Source organism: Sebastes umbrosus, chromosome 8 (genome assembly GCF_015220745.1).
Source record: "Sebastes umbrosus isolate fSebUmb1 chromosome 8, fSebUmb1.pri, whole genome shotgun sequence".
Lineage (NCBI taxonomy): Eukaryota > Metazoa > Chordata > Actinopteri > Perciformes > Sebastidae > Sebastes > Sebastes umbrosus.
In genome coordinates, this window is record NC_051276.1 from 13,812,511 (window position 1) to 13,833,808 (window position 21,298).

Consider the following 21,298-nt stretch of genomic DNA (forward strand, 5'->3'; position numbering starts at 1 on the left):
CTCTAAGAGGACAGAAATGTAGATTATTAGCAGAAGACAGGGAGAGGAGCATGTGACAGGATGTAAGGTGATATTGATTATGCAATGGGTGCGTGGGAATAAATCTACACATTGTATACAGAGACTAAGGGTAACTTGAGGGCTGATGACAGCCAGTCTACAGTATGTGACACAAACATATGATGTCACTCAACAGGTCATCTATCTAGATCCGCCTCTCTGCCCCCCTCATTCTTATCATACCTTCATCCCGTCGTCATACCTTCCTATTTGTTTCTCTCTCTCTCTCTCTGTGTATCTATGTGTTTATGTACCTCTGTATTTCATTAGATCTTATGTAAGATATGACTCACTCTTCACAAACAATATAGTTTTCTAAAAGAGTCAAACCAAACCCTAATCTTACCCAACCTATTAAATCCAATTCATGGTGACGAAGGGCAGCGCTTCTGAACGCTGATCACTGACACACACACACACACACGCACACACACTGTGTGTTTCTGCTGTGTGTTACAGACACATTGCTCTCTGCCAGTCCAACCATAGAGTTGGTTCTAAGAAGGGGTTATTAGGGAACGCAGCCCTCCTGCCAAACCACACTTAGCCTAACAGCTGCTGTTGCTAAGCTCTATACGTGTATGGATATACTGTGTGTTTCGTTGACGGCACAAGTCGTAGCCACGGTATTATCACGTATTGCATCATAGGGTCCGGTAGGTGTAACCACAACTGCATGTCCTGAGCTATCTGCCCAGTAACTGCTGGTTTTGCTCACCACTTCTTTACTTCTCTTTTTTACGGTGTAGAAAAACAGGCCTAGATTGACGGTGCTGCTTCTCAAAGTGCCAATGAAACGTTTCTTTACCACGGCAACCCAGTTTGACATAGTCCATATAAGGAGATATTTGGAGAAGAAAGGAAAAGATTTCAGCAAAAGCAGGCTGTGTGAGAGAACGGGTTGCAAAGTTCTCCTCAAGTACTGAATATTGATAGCCTGCATTACCTTGAACATATTGCACATTGTAATGCACAGGTACTGTTCATCATAACAGCTGCACACTGGTGCTCTTATTCAGAGTGGACCTGAGTAAGAACACAGGTAAGAGTAAAGACAAGTGGCTGATGATAGGCAGCTGTTATAGTTTAGTCACACGATTGTCTCTCTAAGCACCAGCCTACCTTAATACCCTGCCTTTTAGTGAAGCAACCATTTAATGGATCTGCTGCTAAAAAGATTTTGTAGAACGTAGCCTGCAGAAGCACTCCCGCTAATCCTCATTAAAACCATTTATTATGAAATCCATTTACTTGTTTTACGGATGAAAGGATTTTCAAGAACAAGGTCCCTCATGTGTGGAGACAGAAAATAGCTGCCCTCTATTCCAAGTTAGATTTACAGCACGGTGAATCAATATTTAAACCTTTCCGAGGGCAGCCCACTTACAGGATCCACCGCTAAAATAATTTAGGGGAAGGCAGCCCAGGGGAGCAGGATGTGCATTAAGCTTCTGAAAATAGATGCATCATTTCCCAGGTCAGCTCCTCATGACCACACCCACTCATGAGACAAACCCCTGTTTTAAGAGCTCCTGGCTCTACGCTGAATATTGACCAGAGTGCATCTTGGGTATTTCAGAGACTCCAAAGTACAAACTGCAACATTATGCCAGGATAGGTAATTTAGATTGGTTGGGAATCCATTTACACTATCTCTCTTCTAATAAATATATGCCTAGTCCATAATAGTGCATCTGTATGAATCCTTCCTCTAGAGAAACGTTCCCAAACCTTTTTTCTGGGGACCCGCTTTTTAAAAATGAATAAAAAGGCTTTATCTATAAATTGTGAGAGAAGTGAATTTGTGCATAAATGAATGTTTCAGAACTATTTTTACTGTCATTCACTCATCACCTTATACTATCTTGAATAGGTAAACCAGCCTTTTCGAAAAGATATACGTTTGATAAATCACAACTTTGTTTTATGCATGTTATTTAAAACATATACACATGTTAAATATTTAATAAGTAAGGGTAAGGGAAAATATACAGCAGGCCGTCACTGCTAGATAAACCTTGACAGGTTGATTCAGGACCCCGACGTGCACGGCTGCTTACTTAATATAATATATAATAAAATAAAAATATAATAATTTGACACAAAAATGGTCCTCCAGAGTCCGACGTCAGAATTGCGTCAATAGCAATGGCCTGTTATACATAGCAACGGTCTGCTATAAAGAAATAACAGACCGTAGAACACTGTGATTGACAAATCAGAATCGAGTATTCAACAAAGTGTAATAAATGAGAACAAATAAATGCATTTAGGTGGAGTTAACAAGCCCTCATGTTTTTACCTCTCATCGGTAAAACAAACAGAATGTACGCTAGCCTTTCATATTAGAGTAATTCATGTTATAAGCAGGCTACAATTATCAGAATAATCTGAACATATGGCTCTAAGGTGGGCTGCAGATATAAATGTTAAATAAAAGACTATGAAAGAAATTCTGCAAATTTATTTGACGACCTTATTAAAATCTCCTGTGACCCACCGGTGGGTCGCAACCCAGTCTTTGGGAATGACTGCTCTAGAGCTCTGTAGAAATGTTTGTAAATATTATAAACTGGGTTTGAAGACTTGTTAATCATACGAGATAAAGCTTGTGCTGTGACTACAGCGAGATGACTGGACAGCTAATCTATATTAAAACCTTTCCATGGAAGAATGCCGTTCCTGGAACGGCATCAGAGGTGGCTGCCTCCTTTCTCCCCAGAGACGCTTCAACAGGCGACGATAACAAATGACCAACACAGAGATGGGTCTATTTTAAAGACTATTTAGTTCTATACATAGTCTCTGTCTTTTCTCTCTGCCTCCCTGCCTCTATTTCCTCCTCTTACACTCACTTTGCATCATTGTCCAGGTCTCAAACCTGCGATTCTGCCAACTTTGTGCCTTAACCTTTCATACCAGACCACCAGGGCCAGTTGACAACTCCTCCGTATGACTTATAATAACTTACATCTATCTTAATCAAACAGGTCCCATGCTTCCCTCCGAGTATCTATCTATCTTAGTGAAATACTCCCCGAGCCAGAATCAACAACTTATCATTTCCTCTCCCACAAATCAATCTGTCAGTGCTGATGTGTGTGTGTGTGTGTGTGCGTGTTGGTGCAGACTTGTTGTAGTTGGACAATGTAACAAACTGGACTTTCCTGTGTTCACAGCAGTGCGAGAATTAATCTTACTCCTCTTAACATTTGTGAGATCTGACGTTGCATTTTAAGATTTTGGCATTCAGTAATTGTGGCTTTTTTGCAGTGTGACTAATCTTTTATTATTACTAGTTATCTATAAGCATTTGTGAGGTTTGTTTGCATCATTATATCAGTGATGAGTTAAGAGAAAAGAGGAGGATTACTTTTTGAAAACATGCTCATACCTTCGTATTGTATGTTGACAGTTATCTGGTCCCACTGGTGACCTCACTGAGGCATTTCTGTCTTCACCGGTAATGGACTGCCTAATCCATCGTAAAAAAAAGCCCTATCCGTGTCACACATGCCAATACAGGAACCATGCTGAGAGGAAAATCACACCGTAAATACTCAGCAGTCGAAAACCTTTTACAGTTTTTAATACAGGGTCACGCTCGAAATATCTGACATTAGTTGAAGCTGCTTCAGTGATTGATGTTGGGGAACAAAGGACGAAGGATTTCATCAAGTCACTTTTCTATAGCGGTCATTTGAAGGACATGATAATAAAATATAAAGAAAGAATAATCGTGAAAACATGCTGCTTTAGTGTAGCTGGAACGAACAGAATCATTTGTAGCCAGAAAACTTTTATAACCGTGGCAGACAAGCACAGCCAGGTCGTAACCTGCACTGCAGTGAGTTCACAATGAATACCCTATTGTTTAATGCAGCTATAATGTATTTTCCACTGTAGCAGCTGATCCGGCCGTGTCTCGTCTACCTTCCTCTCGGGATACCGGTCTCATGGCTAGTATCATGTTTATTCATAATAATATTGGTGCACTACAAAGACTGATACATATAAAACTTTAACGGCTGTGGGTTACGAGTTCAATAGAAGGAAACCAGCTGCAGCTATCCTCTTTCCTCTCTGGATTTTTGCTATTTGCTCTTAATGTTTTATTTGGACGTTTTTCAGTGGACTCTAGGCCCTGGAGTATTATACTATACTGGCAGAATAGAAGACAAAACTAGTGATGCTTCCATCCTGTTAATTTGCAGTGATTTGGTTCACTACTAGATCAATCTGGGAACTCATCGGCTATCAGTCTGACGACAGATAATGCTGCATTCACATGGAATCAGGCTGACGGGTCAGTCCGACAGTATGGAAGGACGACAAAACGAAACACACATGATGATACGTTGCTATGGTGATGGACTAAAATATGTTAAATAAAACCATTTCAAGTCTATTATATTATTTTATGTAATTATTCTAGTATTGCATGTAGCTGTGAAATGCAACTTTCCCTTAATATTCTATTGCAAACTTTCTCTGGTGTGAAGGAGCTGCGTTACCTCCCGTTCCTGTTGGACGGCAATGCTGTCTACTGTTACCGTCGCCGGTATTCTCTGCCGGCCTCACCTAACTTTACCGTCCTGCTCTCGTCCACTGACATGACATCCAGTTTGCCGGTCTACCGTCTGATTCCATATGAATGTAGCATTAGCCTCTAGGGGCAAGGGGCTGTATTTCTGGGGTTCCGGTGTAGCCAGCGGGTATTTGGGCCAGGACTTCCTTTTGCATGCGCTGTTTATTATTATTTACAGTACTGGAGTTGGAGTTGAGAGACGACGTGCACAACCAGATTGTTTCACAAGTAGCCAATTTACAAGCTAATGTTAAACCAATAAAAAGCAAAATCATTGCCAGACGATAGCTGGTGGGTTCTGAGATTACATTTCAGCCAATGCACTCCGCCTCTTTTGCTCTCCACACGGACTGTTTACCTGCATTCAACCAAAGCCTGCTCGAACGTGATTTGTCAATACTACTCAGACTACAAATGAAAACCAGAATGCTTCCGATACCAAAACCTTGTCCCGTTGCCTACAGAGTCTACATGTTAATGCCATAGACTGTATATCAAGATGGACAACATGACAGCTCCCCAAAACTGAAGCCAAGACATATAGATCACCCCCTGGTGGCTGGCTGCAGTATAGGTCATAAATCCCTCCCCCTCCATGTTAGCGAATGGGACATGGGCCAAACTGAAAAGTCAAAGTACACATTACATACATTTTTCCCAAAGATGGTTTCTGTCATTTTAGGTAGTTTTCATCACACTGACGTATGTTCAAGTGTTCACTTCTCTGACAAGTTTGGTTTTAATTAGTTATTTGATGCTATAAAAAGGGGGGGTGAGACGTCATGATTGGCAGCTGTGAGTCTCTCTCGCTGACAAGCTGCGGCCGTGTTCGGCTCACTAACCGTGATGTTTTAGCTACACTTCTGTACAGCGGGAGGAATTGGAGAAGCGTCGTCCATCTATATATACAGTCTATGGTTAATGCAGAATGTGTTTATAGAGATTACTACTGGATGGCTTCTTTTAAGGACCTTGCATGCATTACTGTGTTTGCAATGAGGCTTCTGTAAATACGCAATTAGAAGATATTGTTCAAATGCTGCTATTACCAGAAACCCCTGATATTCATATATATTATTCATGCCTTACTAAACAGTCAAACAGTTTTTATTCCAGAGTCTCTGGATGGATTTCTCACCCTCTGAACTACAACTTGATTGAAAGCATACCGAGTAACACGCTCACATCATAGGAGCCTAATTGTTACTCTAACTCATTTTAATGTTTTTCGGCCAGGTTTCCCTTGTCAGATGTTGACTATATCATTCCAAGTAGAACATATTATAAACAAGTTAAACATGATATAACCTGTAATTTAAAACCACCATTCTGGATTAATTACAGCCTATGTAAGTTTGTGCCACTGATGACGCAAGCTGTGCGTTCATATGGAATAAGAACAATCCAGTCTTGTGTTAATATGGCTGCATTACAGACTGTGTGTTCACCGGCCCTGCCAACTAAGTCCCGCAGCGCTGTGACAATCACATCATTGAGTCTGGCTGTGAAAGCTGGCTTGTTCACTTCTAGTTTGCCGAAGTGCAGTTAGTTTTTACAACGTAAAATTATGTCATGTGGATTTGTTGATGCTGGTCCTGTGTGTAGTTTTATAATATGGGCCTCTGTTACATATCTTACTCTGTTACTATAACCCCATGTAAAGGAAACATCCATACGTCAGTACTTGAACGCTGTGAAACTCATAAATATAAGATGTTTAATGATTTCCAGCAGGTATATTGTGACAGAGTGTCACAGTTTATTTTGTTGGTGTACACTTCTTTGACCTGCCTTGTCTACTACTTACTCAGTGATATCTTATTTTTCCCAAAACGGCTTATACTGTAGGTACCCTGTGGAGTTTTTTACCCTTAGCAGCGCTATGGAGGACTGTTGTAATGAGTGGGTCCCCGCTGTGTTACACATACATATGGATTCCTGCTAATTGTGTCACACAATTCCACTGATCTACTGTTGGCAGTAAACTGCCAAAAAACGCAATAATGTCCCAGCAAAAGCAGGCGAGAAAAAGAAAAACATGGATGTAAACAATGCAGGTTTCAAACTTTTAAAACAATGGGTTGTACAAATGTTTTATAAGGAAGGAAATGCATTCAACACGTTTGTTAGGCCTCAGGGACACACAGTGCATTGTGGTGATTAGCACTGAATGTAAACAGAAACTTTTGTTTACAAGAAAACTCCACAGGGCACCATGTTATAGCTGCAGTGGGTAGAATTGGAGGTATTTTTATAAAACGGTCACTATATCCTGACAGTAGTGCATGAGACAGGTAATCTGAAAAAAAATAATGTGCCTCTGTGTCCTCCGATGTTTTGATCAGCGTTGCCTAGTTTGACCATTTGATCGGAGTTCGTGAGGGATTGACAGCTGCCTCCATTGAATGAACAGCCAATAGGAATGCTCTCTCTCTGAAATGACCTGTTATTGGCCAAAGTCTCTCGTCATGGGCTAGATTTTTTTAAAGCCTGAAAACAGAGACATGAGGAGGTGCAGAAGTTTAGTTTTCTCTCAGAACACTTGAATTACAATATGCTGAAAGGTTATTATGGAATTTTTGCCCAATGAAGACAAAAACCTTCTGCCTACTACAGCTTTAAGTATCAAGCTTCAGGTTTACTGCATACATAGAATTGTTTTGCGATTAAGAATAGACATACTACGCTGACTTTGCAGCACTCTGTTGCACATTATCTTTATAATTTTTACTTTGCAAACCCATATCAGAAGAATCATTTGACTTCCTTATAAGAAACTTTTCATAGAGTATCAGGAGAGAAGCAGCTTGATCTTAATGCTTATCAGCTTGTATCAAAGATGGATTATGTTTGAATGGGGTGGCTTCTTGTAAGTATAGCAGATCTCTCTCTTGTGTGCCAAGCTTTATGTTTAAGGTGCACAATGTGTGTTTCTGTGGGTTTGGCAGCTGTAGCTGCAGTGAGCTATCGATGGAAACTCAGTCCAATAAAGCCTTTTCTTATTAAGGTCTCCAGCATTAACATACAAGTCAGGCAGTGATTATTAGACACCCGGTGCACACACAGCTTTAGGGAAAGAAACGGTTATTTTCAGATTCTTTCATTAGATTGAAAGTGTGTGTGTGTGTTAGTGTGCCAGCATAGGGGTACACTTGCAAACTCACACCATGCATATACTGTTACAGGAATCCTTTAGAGAGATCCACTAGTGGGCTGAGGCCCTTTACAAACTTGCTTTATAACATTATATTGATTCTAACTCCCAGTTGGAGCGCTGCCTCTTCTATAAAGAACAATATATCCAGAGACTTTATTCTTTTCTCCATTCTCTACTTTATGTTGTTGTACCTTGTGGCATACTTCAGTTTTTTGTGTAGATATATGACGAGCCAGCAGTAAGGCGTGCTGTACGTTTCTATACATTAGTAATGCAATGGGCTTTTTAGATTCTTTCAACCGATCATCATTCTTGAACTTTCAACCCTGAAGCAAACCTGCCAGCGTCAGACTCGTTATAAGAGCAGTGGATTTCGTCGGATAAACACTAGACTCTGTTTCAGGTATTTCCATGATGCAGCTGACATCACTGTCTGATTTACGTACCTCATTCAGGAGCGTAAATTGTGAGCAAAACGCTGTCTAACACGGTTTAATATGTGTTACTGATGGATCCAACTAGGTTGAGGTGATGTCTGCCCCAGATTCTGTCTCCTGCACTTTCTTAAACCTTCCCCTTTCTCTCTTCTAACTTTTTTTTTCCGTCTCTGTCTCTGTATCTCCTTCATAAATCTCACTCACCTCGATGTTTCTCCCTCTCTGTCTCATACCCTTCAAACTCCATCTGTGCTTCTTCATATAACTTTTTTGTCTGTTTACTTTGTTGCTAAGAGATCAGAGCACCAAAGCTGCCGTGCTATTTTCCTGCACACGTTTAATTTTAATATCCATACATCATTATACATGAGAAGTTGGCCAATAAATGTTAATATTTTTGATAATATTTATATAATCTATTACACCATTTTTCCTAATTGCAATTTTCTGTTCCTACATGAGATTCAAATATACAGTAAAAATGTAATGTAGGATCACAGTAAAAAAGATCTAAGTGAAATAAATATTTCTGGAGGCTGGCATATTGAAGCCACTTTTGTGGATGATTGATTTACAAGGAACAATCCGGGTCTTCGTGTCTCCCGTTCTCTGTGTTTTAATCGTAGCGTGATGTTAACCATCTGCCTGTCATCTCTGTCACCCCTCGTGCTGAAAGCAGCTATTGTTCAAAGCACTCAAACTGGTCAGTGTATGTTCAAACCAGACAATGTTTCAGCACTCTCCAGATAGCCTTTATTGCCGTGTGTTGGAACCAGTTTACTTTTTCAGAGCACTTAAATCAGACAGCGGACGTGTTGAAAAGTGACGCTGTTGGAAGCATAAATGGTAAATTCATCTTTGAAGGCTGTAACACACTGCAGGTGGTTTTTTTTTCTCATTCTTTTGAGTGTGTTGACACGAATATTGACCCTTCCACTTTTGCATGAATGTATAATAAGGCAGGGCACTTTTAAACAAAGGTAGTGTGTGTTGAATATCAGATATGTTATAAAGAAAGCATGTAAAAGTAGCTTTTATAAATTGTGACAGTTATTTAAAACCGCATAAAGAATTTATTTTTATTTTGGCCACCTGAAAAACAGACTTTATGTTATACCCTTAAATAAAGTTGACATGGTTAACTTCATCTAGCAGACCCTTAAGCGACCGTACAGGAATTATGTGATTTGTTACAGTTTTGGAGGGCACAGCCAAATGATGCCGTATCCATTTCAGTTATTGTTGATGTAGAAAATCTTTATTAGAGCTTAACAGAGGTCTTTTTGTGTCTACTCATTTTCTGACGAGGATTTCAATGCAGTCTACTTTAGCTAATTTAGCCACTCTTCTCATCGGTGTAAATTCACATTGTGAGATCAACAAATCCCATTCTGACAAGACTGAGAAGGGAAATTTCTGTTCTTATTCACAACATAAAAAACATCTCAAACAGTTAATTCACTTTTCTCATGTGTTTCAGTTGTCTGTTGGGATGTTTGCATTGTTGGCTCATCGGAGGGTTATTAATATAAGTCATGGTCAAGTGTTAACGGACGTCCCTCCACATTTGGAGCCGAGCTCAGCTGCTGTCGGAGAGTATGAATGTACATACATGTACTGTATTACCGTCTCCAGTGGATATGTGCGTAGTGTTAAAGCTGCTGTTTTCTGTCATGGCCAAAGCAACCGAGCCATAAATCAAATACCCTGGGAAACTCCAAGTGCTTGGCTCGTTGCATACACGGATTATTTCGATTTCTGTTTCTGATTTTCGTCAATGATTTGTCGCACTCGCTTTGATGTGAAAATTGAAACTACTTTGAGCTCTGAAATCTTTTTAATCATAGTGATTGAAAACAAATGTATGCTTTTGGAAACAGATTTTCCCGTCAGCACGAACACTCAGGCTTATTAGGAATGAAGACATACAGATTAAATACTTTCAGCACAAATTAAAAAGCTTTTTATGTCTGTTGTATGGACCCTTGTTCAAAATCCTCTTTGATATAGATGCACTTTGATGCAGAAAGTTAGGGTGAGTGTTTCTTCTGGAGAGAGAGGTAGGGGTGGTGTGTGTAGGGGGGCAGGAACAGAGCACTAATTGGGGGAAAACATGTAATTGAACATTTTGTGGTGAGCGTTTGGTCCATAACAGTGCCAGAGTGGTTAGCGTGAACGCACCCCTTGAAATGGGTCAGAATGCACACAGAAGAAAGAGCCCACAGATTCAGCAGTTACTTCTCCTTCCTTTTCATCCACGCAGTTCTAATCAGCACCATCAAGTCGATCCCTCATTACTCTCTTCTTCCTGCCCTCTGAGGCTGCGAGTGGTGGTGTGTGGTGGTGAGTGATGTTGCGTGTGTTGGGCTAATATGACTATAAAAGGTTGGGGGCCGCAGAGCCTTAACACTAATCCGGGTGCAGCTCTTTTATTAGCCCTGCCTGTGTCTGTCTTTGTGTGTGTGTGTGTGTGAGAGACAAAGATAGAGGCTGAGGAAACACAGAGGGGGATGTAACACACCAAAGACGACTAAACCCACATTACACGTTCTCATCCTCGACTGTCGTTTCTCATTCAGCAGAAACAGATTTTCTCGTAGAAGCTCCAGTTTCAATAGCTGCACTTGAAGTGATATACAGTATGGTGGGTAAGAGTAAGAGCCACTTAATGGCTGATGGCTAGTAAAACCGCAAAAGTGGTCTGTGTGTGCATGTGTGTGTTCAGGGAAGTGGTCTGTGTGGTCCTTTTTCACTGTGTCAAAAGAAACAAATGACCTCACTCCCCTTTGGACAAACTTGGACCTTCTGTGTGACCAAGAATGGTCACAATTAAATCTGCAGCTGTGTTTTTGTTCCCTAAGGACTTATGTATAACATTTAAGTCCCATTTTATTAACAATATAACAAACGCACTAAACCAAATTGTTACAAAGATGAATGTGATATCAGTCATTGTTATGAAAGAAAATGTTTTGTAATGATACCTTCACATTGGTCTTTGATATGGTGCTTTAGCGTCATGGGAAAAAGACATGAGATACTGTGTGCAACATCCTACGCACATTTCCAAATTTGTCACAGTCCTCCCTCAGCCTGCTGATAAGAATGGCTCTGCTTTGTATGACACATGCTGCCGCAATGTATTGCCCTGTCTGCCGGTGACTGTAAAGACGGTAATAAAAAAGCCATTAAAGCTGAAGTTGGTAACTTTAAGCAAATATGAAAAAGTTATTTTTATAAAACGGTCACTATATACTGACAGTAGTGTATGAGACAGGTGATCTGAAAAAAGTCTGCCTCCTCGTGATGCCATTTGCAAGATTTCACCAAGAATAACCAAACAGAGCCAAGCAGTCACTGGGCAGCTGTCAATCACTGCTCGCGTAACTCGCAAACTCCGATCAAACGGTCAAACTCGGAAGTGCTAATCAAATATGAATCAATATATTATACATTGTGAAATGCCTATTTCTCACCTCAAATAGTTTTAGAAACATCTTGTAGTGTACTGTTTAGCTGTAAAATGAGAATGTTTGTGACCCCGGCAACCATGTTGAGACCAGTTGAGGAAATACCAAGCACCACCCACCAACTGGAGCACAGCCAATAGGAACGTTCAATAATGGTAGATGGACTTGCATTTATATAGCACTTTTCTAGTCTTCCGACCACTCAAAGCGCTTTACACTTCATGTCAGCATTCACCCATTCACACACACATTCATACACTGTTGGCAGAGGCTGCCATGCCTTCGTTAATTGTCTTGCTCAAGGACACATCGACATGTGACCGGAGCAGCCGGGGATCGAACCACCGACCTTACGATTGGTGGACGACCTGCTCTACCCTCTAAGCCAAAGCCGCCCAATAAGAATGCTCTCTCTGAAATGACCTGTAATGGCCAAAGTCTCCCGTCACGGGCCAGATTTTTTTAAAGCCTGAAAACAGAGCCATGAGTAAGTGCAGAACTCTACTTATGTACCGTTTAGCTGTAAAAATTAGAGTTTGTTGCGGCTGGTGGGTGGTGCTTGGTTTTGGCTCGACTGTTCTCAACATGGCGGCCGGGTCCCAAACGTTCTCATTTTACAGCTAAACAGTACACTACAAGATGTTTCTGAAAACATTTGGGGCGAGAAATAGGCATTACAGTAACAGAATATGGATTCATATTTGATCAATGCTGCCTGGTTTGACCGTTTCATCGGAGTTCGCGAGTTTCCTGAGCAGTGATTGACAGCTGCTGTAGAGACTGCTCGGCTCTGATTGGTTGTTTTCCTTTGGGCCCGGTGGAAACTTGCCAATGCCTTTTATGACCACCAGGAAGAGGCAGAGGAACATGATTTTTTTGCAAATTACCTGTCTCATGCACTACTGTCAGGATATAGTGACCGTTTTTAAACTTTTTTTTATCAAAGTTCCCGACTGCAGCTTTAACAGATACTAATATAGTATTTCTGGTCAGAAATAACAGTATCAGAAACAAACACAAAAAGTCTCCTTACATGGTAATTATGCAGGAATTAAACAGAATTAAACTGTTTCTCCTGTTTGTTTTTCTATCAGTGACAACATTATATTTGTGTCACCATTACTCACCATTACTCTCACCTGTATAATTGTACTTCAATAGCACATACTTTAACTTTCCAAGAAGGAAACAGGGCGAGCTTCACAACATAAATATAGAACACATAATTGCATATTAAATCTAATTTAATTTTATTTCGGCATGGACTCAGACACACTTGTGTGCCTGTTAAGTGGTTAGTTGCCTCGCAACTCTTCTCCAACACTTGTTTACAAAATCTGTTCAGCATTGCTCACAAATGGACGACAACAGAAGTCATGGGTGTGGAAAATGTTACAGTTGTTCCCCCAGCAGGATTATAATTATGTATTTAACATTTCTGTCAGGAACAGAATTGATACTGTGCAGCGTTTGTGCATGTCGATGCCGTGTTGAACAACAGGATTGGTGTTCAATGCCAGAGCTGCTGTTCAACATGACTGCTTTTGTGTGGCTTGAATCTGGTTCAAATTAACCAGCTTCCCCCAGAGTGGAAGTGCAGCAATTAAACTTTGTTTAGATGCAGATATTTGACGCATACCTCAAAAAATCTTGGGACATACTGAAAACCATAGACAAGTGGAGGGCATGTGTATTTAATGATGCGTGCAAACTAAGAGATGTCTGGCTTGTATTTGCCGTTACCTCAAAGTCAATAAAGCTGGTATGTGTCTGTACCGTGTATCATCATCCCATTAGCTACTTGTCACCTTTTTAACTGTGTTTTGTACGAGTGTAATGACCTAATTGCTTTTTACTGGGAATAGATTCACTTTAGTTGATCTTAAGTGTGTGTCAAGATAAGCTTAATTTGTTTTTGTTTATAGAAGCAGACATTACGCCAGCTTCTTAGTTACGGTGCTGCTGTTGACATTTGGTTCTAAACTCTAAATAAGGTCCTGCAGTATCAGTCAGCTTCCATCTACGGTCTTGACATACAGAGGGCAATATTTAGAATAGAACTCTAGCCACAACTTCTCAATGCTGCGTCTTTGTGATACAACTTCATTTTCATTGTCCACTCAACAAAACATTTTTGGCCATTTAGCTTTCTGATACATTTTCAATCAACGAAAAGTAATTCCTCATTTTTCGTGCGTTTTCCTACGAATGTCCAGCAACACGTGACGTACGTGTCGATATCTGCTCCGGCCTTTTCAAAATAAACTTCTGTCTTCACAGGAAACATCTTGGTTAGGTTTAGGCAACAAAACTACAAAGATGGCGGTTTGGGTTGAAATAACTACAGAAGTGGCGTAACTTAAGTACGGAAGTTCCGTGACAAATAAATCTACCTTGACTTCTGGTTTTGCATTGGGTATGAGCAGCGGTCTCCTGGGCAACAGTCTGGTGTGTTTTGACCCACTTGTCCAATCCGACCTCGTCCCTACGTGGCGTTTGTCTCTCTTTATACTTCCTAGTTCAAGATTACATGGGTTACAAATGAATGATTTCGTGGGATATATACGAATTGCAGTACATTACATTTAGTAGGTATAGCTACGAATGGTGAATGAGAACTGCCTGTTTCAATGCATGTATGCTGATAAAAGAAAAATCTTTTTCTGTCTAGATTTTCACTAAACAACCTACTAATAAGAAATAGCTACATACAGTAGTGGATGACTGCATTAAGGCTGTGATCTCTCTTCTCACACATGCTGTGGTTAAGAGACCTTTTGAAATGAAACAAGTTGTAAGCCCAGTATGACAGCACATCATAAAGAAGAAACAAAGGTAACTTTGATTCCTGCTATTAGACACGCATCAGTGAACGTACACTAGACCCACCACCATCATGTGGTAGAGGACCATGTCTTTCATTAGCTCTGCCCAAATACTTCTGTAATGGAATGGATCCGTAAATCCTGTGATAAATACAGAGTGAATGTGAGCAACCCTGTGATGCTCTTTGGTTATGTAGATAATTCAAGTTGTTTGTGGTTTTTGTGTGTCTGCAGCTGACGGATGCTGGGAAGGCGGCTAAAGGTGGCATCGGTATCGGAGACATGGTTCTGTCTATTGACGGCATCGCCACGGAGGGCATGAACCACCTGGAGGCCCAGAACAAGATCAAGAGCTGCACCGGCAACCTCAGCCTCAACCTGCAGAAGTAAGCCATGACCTCACACTCACTGTGTGTATCTTTGTGTGTGTGTGTAGTAGTAGTTATACAACCAAAACGAAGCCAATGATTTAACGTGTTAACGTGAGTGGGAAGTCATTCCTCTTTGTGACAACAAAGGGTCCATGCATTCCCTTTCAAACCCTCCCAAACAACCCATCTCTGCATCAGATTTAAAGTCCATGCTTCCCCTTTGAACCCCGGGCATCCCGCGTACAGGCAGATGTTCACTGTTGTTGTAGGAGTCAATCTTAGCTCTAACACAGCAACACCATTAGTTCTGCCTGATCTGCCGGTCCCTGAAGGAAAGAGGAATAACTGAAATCACAGCTAGAGCATCACACATGTGGACCACCCCCTCTTCCCCGAGGCCTACTCTTCACTGTTTGGTGGAATCCTGTTGTACAGTGGAGCTGATTTATCACAAGCAGTTGTGTTGCAGTGTGTGTGTGTGTGTTTTGTTGCTTTATATTGGGTCTCATGTGGTTTAAATTGTCCGGTTCTTTGGCAGCACCTGTAGGCATGCATGTGTTTTCATTTAAACACACATGTTCAAGGCTCCTACACTTGTCCTTTTTGGATTGGAGATCATGAAAGAGGGAGCCGATTTACAATGTACAGTACATACAGAGGTAAAATTAATCGATTTTGCCAAGCATTAAATCAGAATTGATTTAATTGAAGTAATAAAATGCTTAGTTTCCTTTTCTTTCTGTTGTCTCTTTCATCTTTGTCTGCATGTCTAGATTTCATATCCTGTCCTGCCTCGATGACTTTTCATCTTTCTTTCACTCCTCCCCTCATTTGAGGCTAACTGAGCATGTCCTCTAATTTGTGTCCAAATGATGACAGACCAAAGATGTATGCTTTTGGTTGAGTGGCAGAGAACACATACTGTAATACCGCATGGCTTATAGTAAAGGTCAGTGTGTGGGTTCCTGTGAAAGAGAGACCCATGAATCAAACCCTTTTTTATGATGACTGAAGCAGGTCTTAGAATAACACTTGGCTGAAGGTCAACAAGTTTTGCTGACAACGAAGATATACAACCAATCGGTCTGGCAGTCGTTTGATTGACACAATAATGTAATTCCGTATGTATTTTATTTAGGTTACGTACTTATTTTAAGCCCAGCCGTGGCGTTTTTCCCAAACCTAGCTAAGTGGTTTTGTTGCTTCCTGCTTGTAAAACGTGACACTGGCGAGTCTATTACACACTTTGGTGTTATACTGTGTTGGACTTTTACGATAATTAGTTTTAAACAGATTAGAGCAAGTGTAGTTCGGCTCATGGTTTATATACTGTCGTGGAACAACACATGCATCTGCTTATATAGTTTGTCTCCCTAAAGCTGCATTAAAACATGTGGATGAGACGACTAATAGATTCAACATTTCTGTGCTTGAACTAACATTTGGCATGTAATGAAAGAGGTTGATATGATCTTGGTACTTTGCAAGACTCTGCAGATAACTAAAACCTGACAAACATATGATTTATTATTATGACTGGCACACCGTATATCTTCTCTTAAAGGAATAGTTCGACAGTTTGAGAAATATGTTTATTCGTTTTCTTGGAAAGGATTAGATCAGAGGATTGAAACCTTCTGATGGTTAGTTTAGCTCAGCATAAAGCCTGGAAACAGGGGGAATCAGATAGTCTGGCTCAGTCTAAAGGTAAGAAAAAAGCACCTAGCCAAGAATAGTCCAGCACATAACCTCCCGTAAAACCACAATCTGTTGTTTTTACACTTCACTGTTTGTACAGATTAACACTTAGAACTCTGCAATAGAAATGGTCTGCCAGTGCCTACATTGGTATTTTTGCTTATTGCGATGTCACTTCTAGGAGTATCATCAAATATGTAAAATATGTACAACCTGAGCTGACATGTTATGTCAGTCAATAATCTGTAGCAGTTGATAAAAGTATTGATATTGTGTCATGAATAAAAAAGATAGAAAAATCGCAAATGCTTTTTCATTAGCAGTTTGAGTGCAAAGGCATTTTGATAGTTTTGTTACATCCGGCACGTAGCGTAACGTAGTTACATCATCACAAACATACAATGTGATGAGGCGAAAGACCAAAGCCTTAGCTTTATGCTGTAAAAAGAATTAATGTTCCAGCTATTATGGTTTTATTTTAGATCGATTCAAACAGGATCATGCTAACAATGATCTCCCGCTGTCGCAATAATCTGGTGCCACTATGTGTTGTCACAGCATACTGTATTGTACCGCACGTAAGGTAACGTAATGACTTTGTCACGAGCGTACAACATGATGGCGCAAAAGACAGAAGCCTTACCTTTCTACTGCAAAAAGCATTAATGCTGTAGCTATTATGGTTTTTATTTTATATCGATTTAAACAGGATCATGCAAACAAAGATCTCCCGCGGCAGCCCCGTGGCAGGTCCATTCTAAAGGGTTAAACAAATGTGATACAACGTATTATTTAATGAGCTTTAGAGGTGCTGATAGGTGGATCTTTTATCTTATCTCGTCATCTAACTCTCAATAAGCGTTTATCCCAAATTGTCAAACTGCTCATTCAACATTCATTAATCTTTCCATTGTTAATGTTTTTCAACTGCCGTAACGACCAGAGCGAGATTTGTATCTGTCATAGACTTTTGTTTCCAATTACTTCATTAAGGTTCCAAAAGAGCTGCCAAGTGCCAGTGCAACCGAACAAATCTCATGTAAGGGTGCGCTTGTTTGGAGGACCAGTTAAAGGATTATCTGTTCTGCATCGCTCTGTGTGTCTGTGGCAGACATCAGCCCTTCAAGGGTTGATTCATGCCCCATTGGAAACACATGGAACGGCTTGTTTCATTAAGTGGCAGTATTATATTATTAAGGCTGTGTGTGACCAGGCAGCCACTTTTGGGACAGCTGGCTTCAGCTTCTGCTTTACTGGGATAATTTAGGGTCCAGAAGATTGACAGTAATCCCTACGATCAAAGTTTCAAGTTTTTTTTTGTGTTTGTTGCTTGGCACCCATTGGCACTGTGAGTTAGACATACTGTATATTCAAAGCATGTCATGCCTAGTTCAACATCTGGACTTTTATGGGTTTACACGCGTAATGGAAAGAACCAATCTCGTCTCTCGTTTCTGTTAGTTTTTATAGGCGTCGTTCGCCTCTCTTTTCATTTTTTCCTTTCTGCCTGCACATTGTGATTGGGTTTGTCACTGGGTCAGCGGATGATAACAGCGAGAAGATAAAGACAAATGTTAACAATGCATGTGGCGTCTGCCTGTGTGTATTTTAAAAGGAGACAGGTTGTTATTCCTTTTCCAAATAAACGAGTGATGGGGAGAAGAGATGGACAGCAGATGTGTGGACAAGGACAAGATGGGGAAAAGCTGTCAAATAGAGTTGCTTCTACAAGAAGAACTTAATACAAAGCTGAATTTGTCCAGGTTATAATTATTTTTAAGGATGATCTTACATCTGCCATGATGTAAGGAGGGCCAAATTATCCTGCCACTGACTGGAACAGAATCGGGATTTATTACCTGCGAAGTAAAGCCAGATAAATGCATGAATGCAAATAGCGTGGTAACCAGAGTAATCATCTCTCACCAACATTCATTTAGCTGTCTGTGAGACGTATTTCTACAGTGGAAAACATATTATAGTGAAGCAAGCAGCGCTGAAATTGCAGGTGACAGGTGCCAAAATAACATCACTGTAAGTTTGTTGTTGTTGTCCCATTTATTCCAGCCACAGCCTGTATCTAAGAAGTGGACATAGTCACTGTGACGTCAGCCATTTGTTTGTGGACTGCCGTTTTTAAGCTTCGAGTTCGGCATTTTGGCTGTTGCTATCTTGGTTTTTGGCCGTCGCCTTCTTGGTTTTTTGCCACCAGAAGTGACACGAGAGGGTGGAGCTAAGTTCAACCGAATGCTGAATAAGACATTTTTAGGGGACCAAAAAGGTTCTAATTTACTTTCATGAACTGAAAACACACTGTGAAAGGGTTAAAGTTCTGTAACGAAATTGCGGACAACTCATAGACCGGACAGCAGCCTGATAGCCACGCCCTAAAGCATCCCCTGCTTTATGGTCTATTTGACTCTAAATGGGACCATAATTTACTAAATGAACATCATGCTGTATTGAAGAAGACTTGAAACTAGCTATTGAGTCCATAAACTCATGTTTACAATGTTTACTGAGGTAATAAATCAAGTGAGAAGTACGGTAATTTTCTCATAGACTTCTACACAATCAGACTTCTTTTTGCAACCGGAGGAGTCTCCCCCTGCTGGCTGTTAGAAAGAATGCAAGTTTAAGACACCTCCGCATTGGCTTCACTCTTCAGACCTAGAGGTTTCCCACTGGTTCCAGCCCAGATCAGACAGTTTTAACTGATATAACCAGTGGTTTCATGAGCTACAAGCGATTTGTGCATTATTTAAAACAAAAAATAAATCACTTTGATAAGCAGCAGATTAAAGATGTTTTTGATTTTCTGTGACTCATTTTACAAACTCTAACTTCAGATTTTTTATGTAGTTTTTGGCAGTCACCCTATCAACATATTTTCCTGTTAACACACCAGGTTTTGTACTTGAAAAGCAGACCTCACATACATTAGAGGCTGTTTTATCAGCGTCTTTCATCCAGGAATGATCCCTCTTTTATTGATTTTTTTTTAACTTTAAGAGTTAAAAGAGATTCCGTCTCACTTACTTCACTCTTTGTTTCAAGAGGACCATAGCACATGCAGAGTGCACAGACAAATTGTTCATGATTTGCGGGAGTTTCACTCCTACTTCTCAGCATATATGGCTGAACTATATTTGGCAACAGCAGCAAGTGTCTGGCAATCCAGTGTTTAAATTGAATTATGTGGTTGTAAGTCTTATCACAACGTGACCGAGTGAGATGTTCTGTATATAGGCTTTCAAAGATCGGTATCATCCGTGTCACATACAATAATCCAGTTAATTGTTAACTGTCTATCAGCCACTTTACAGTCTCTGTACAATAAATTGTAACAAAGACAGTTTACCTCAGATTAAATTAGATACATTTCCTGCATAACTGGAATAGCAGTAAAGGAATAAATAGTAATGGGGACATGACTGGTTACTGATCTGAAGTGTTTGTTGTTTCAATCTTTGCCTGAGTTTTTCTTCTGTCTAGGAATGCACTCTGTATTGTTACGTTAATAATAGCTCTTAAAACACAAACTTTTGGTTCCTGACCTTCGGAGCCTTAACAGATTTCTGTCAGACAGTGTCAGTGTGTGTGGGTATGCCGATCTCCTGCTACGGGAGTGAGGTTTAAATACCAAAAGAAGCAGAAACAGGAAAGAAGCTAAGATGGAAAAAGCTAAAAGAAGTCAAGGGAGGCCAGTGGACTAACAGCATGGCAAAGAGATGAAAGAGAGACGCATAAACAACAATGGACATAGATTCTCCAAGGCCGACATGGCTTCTGATCAATTTGGTTAACATCTGCAGTTTCTGTAAACAGTGGATCACACTGCTCGATGGCACCAGGGGAGAACGGTAAAACACCACTGCTCCATGTTTAGATTCATAGATGCCCATAAAGTTTTACTGCGATTGCTTACGCACAGCTGTGGAAAAATTGCAGTTGAGTTTCTGGGAATTTCTTTTGTCAGTGAATCATTTATCTGTTTTTATCTTCAACGTCAAACTGAATTCCATTTGATGAGACCAATAAAAACAACTGATATCTTGTAGACAACGAACTGTTTTACTTTGAGAGAGATATCAACACATGTGGAGCACATGTGTTCATAACACACACACACACACACACACACAATGGACACACACGAATAGACTATCAAATGGCTGGTTGGCAAGAACAGATGGATGACAATGTTTATGTGCTACTAACTTGCAACAGTAAATGTGTTTTTATTTAACAAAATAATGAAGCCATTGCGTTGCAAAATGTTGATTCCAAACCAGGCTGTAACCTCCGGTTCTGAAAAATGACGACAATACAGAAGTGTCTTATACTTTCAGTCTTTCTTCTGACCATCAGGGGGTGACACCCCTCGATTGTATAGAAGTCTATGAGAAAATGACCCTACTTGTCACTTTATTTATTACCTCAGTACACATTGTAAACAAGAGTTTATGGTTTCAATCGCTAGTTTCAAGTCTTCTTCAATACAGCATGATGTTCATTTAGTAAATTATGGTCCCATTTAGAGTCAAATAGACCATAAAACAGGGGAAGCTTTAGGGCATGGTTACTTTGTGATTGACAGGTTGCTACCACGGCGTTGTCCGGTCTGGGAGTTGTCCGTGTTTTCGTCTTACAACTTTAACCCTTTCACAGTGTGTTTTCAGTTCATGAAAG

General features: G+C 40.4%; 1 protein-coding gene across 4 annotated transcripts in view; it reads left to right on the plus strand.

The window, feature by feature from the left end:
- Positions 1-21,298, plus strand: part of pdlim5a (PDZ and LIM domain 5a) — an 85,478-nt gene that overhangs the window by 13,142 nt on the left and 51,038 nt on the right. For all 4 annotated transcript variants that reach the window (XM_037778429.1, XM_037778428.1, XM_037778430.1 and 1 more), the window contains exon 3: positions 14,772-14,923. In XM_037778429.1, the coding sequence (XP_037634357.1) occupies positions 14,772-14,923 (152 nt within the window). The remainder of the gene's footprint in view (positions 1-14,771; positions 14,924-21,298) is intronic.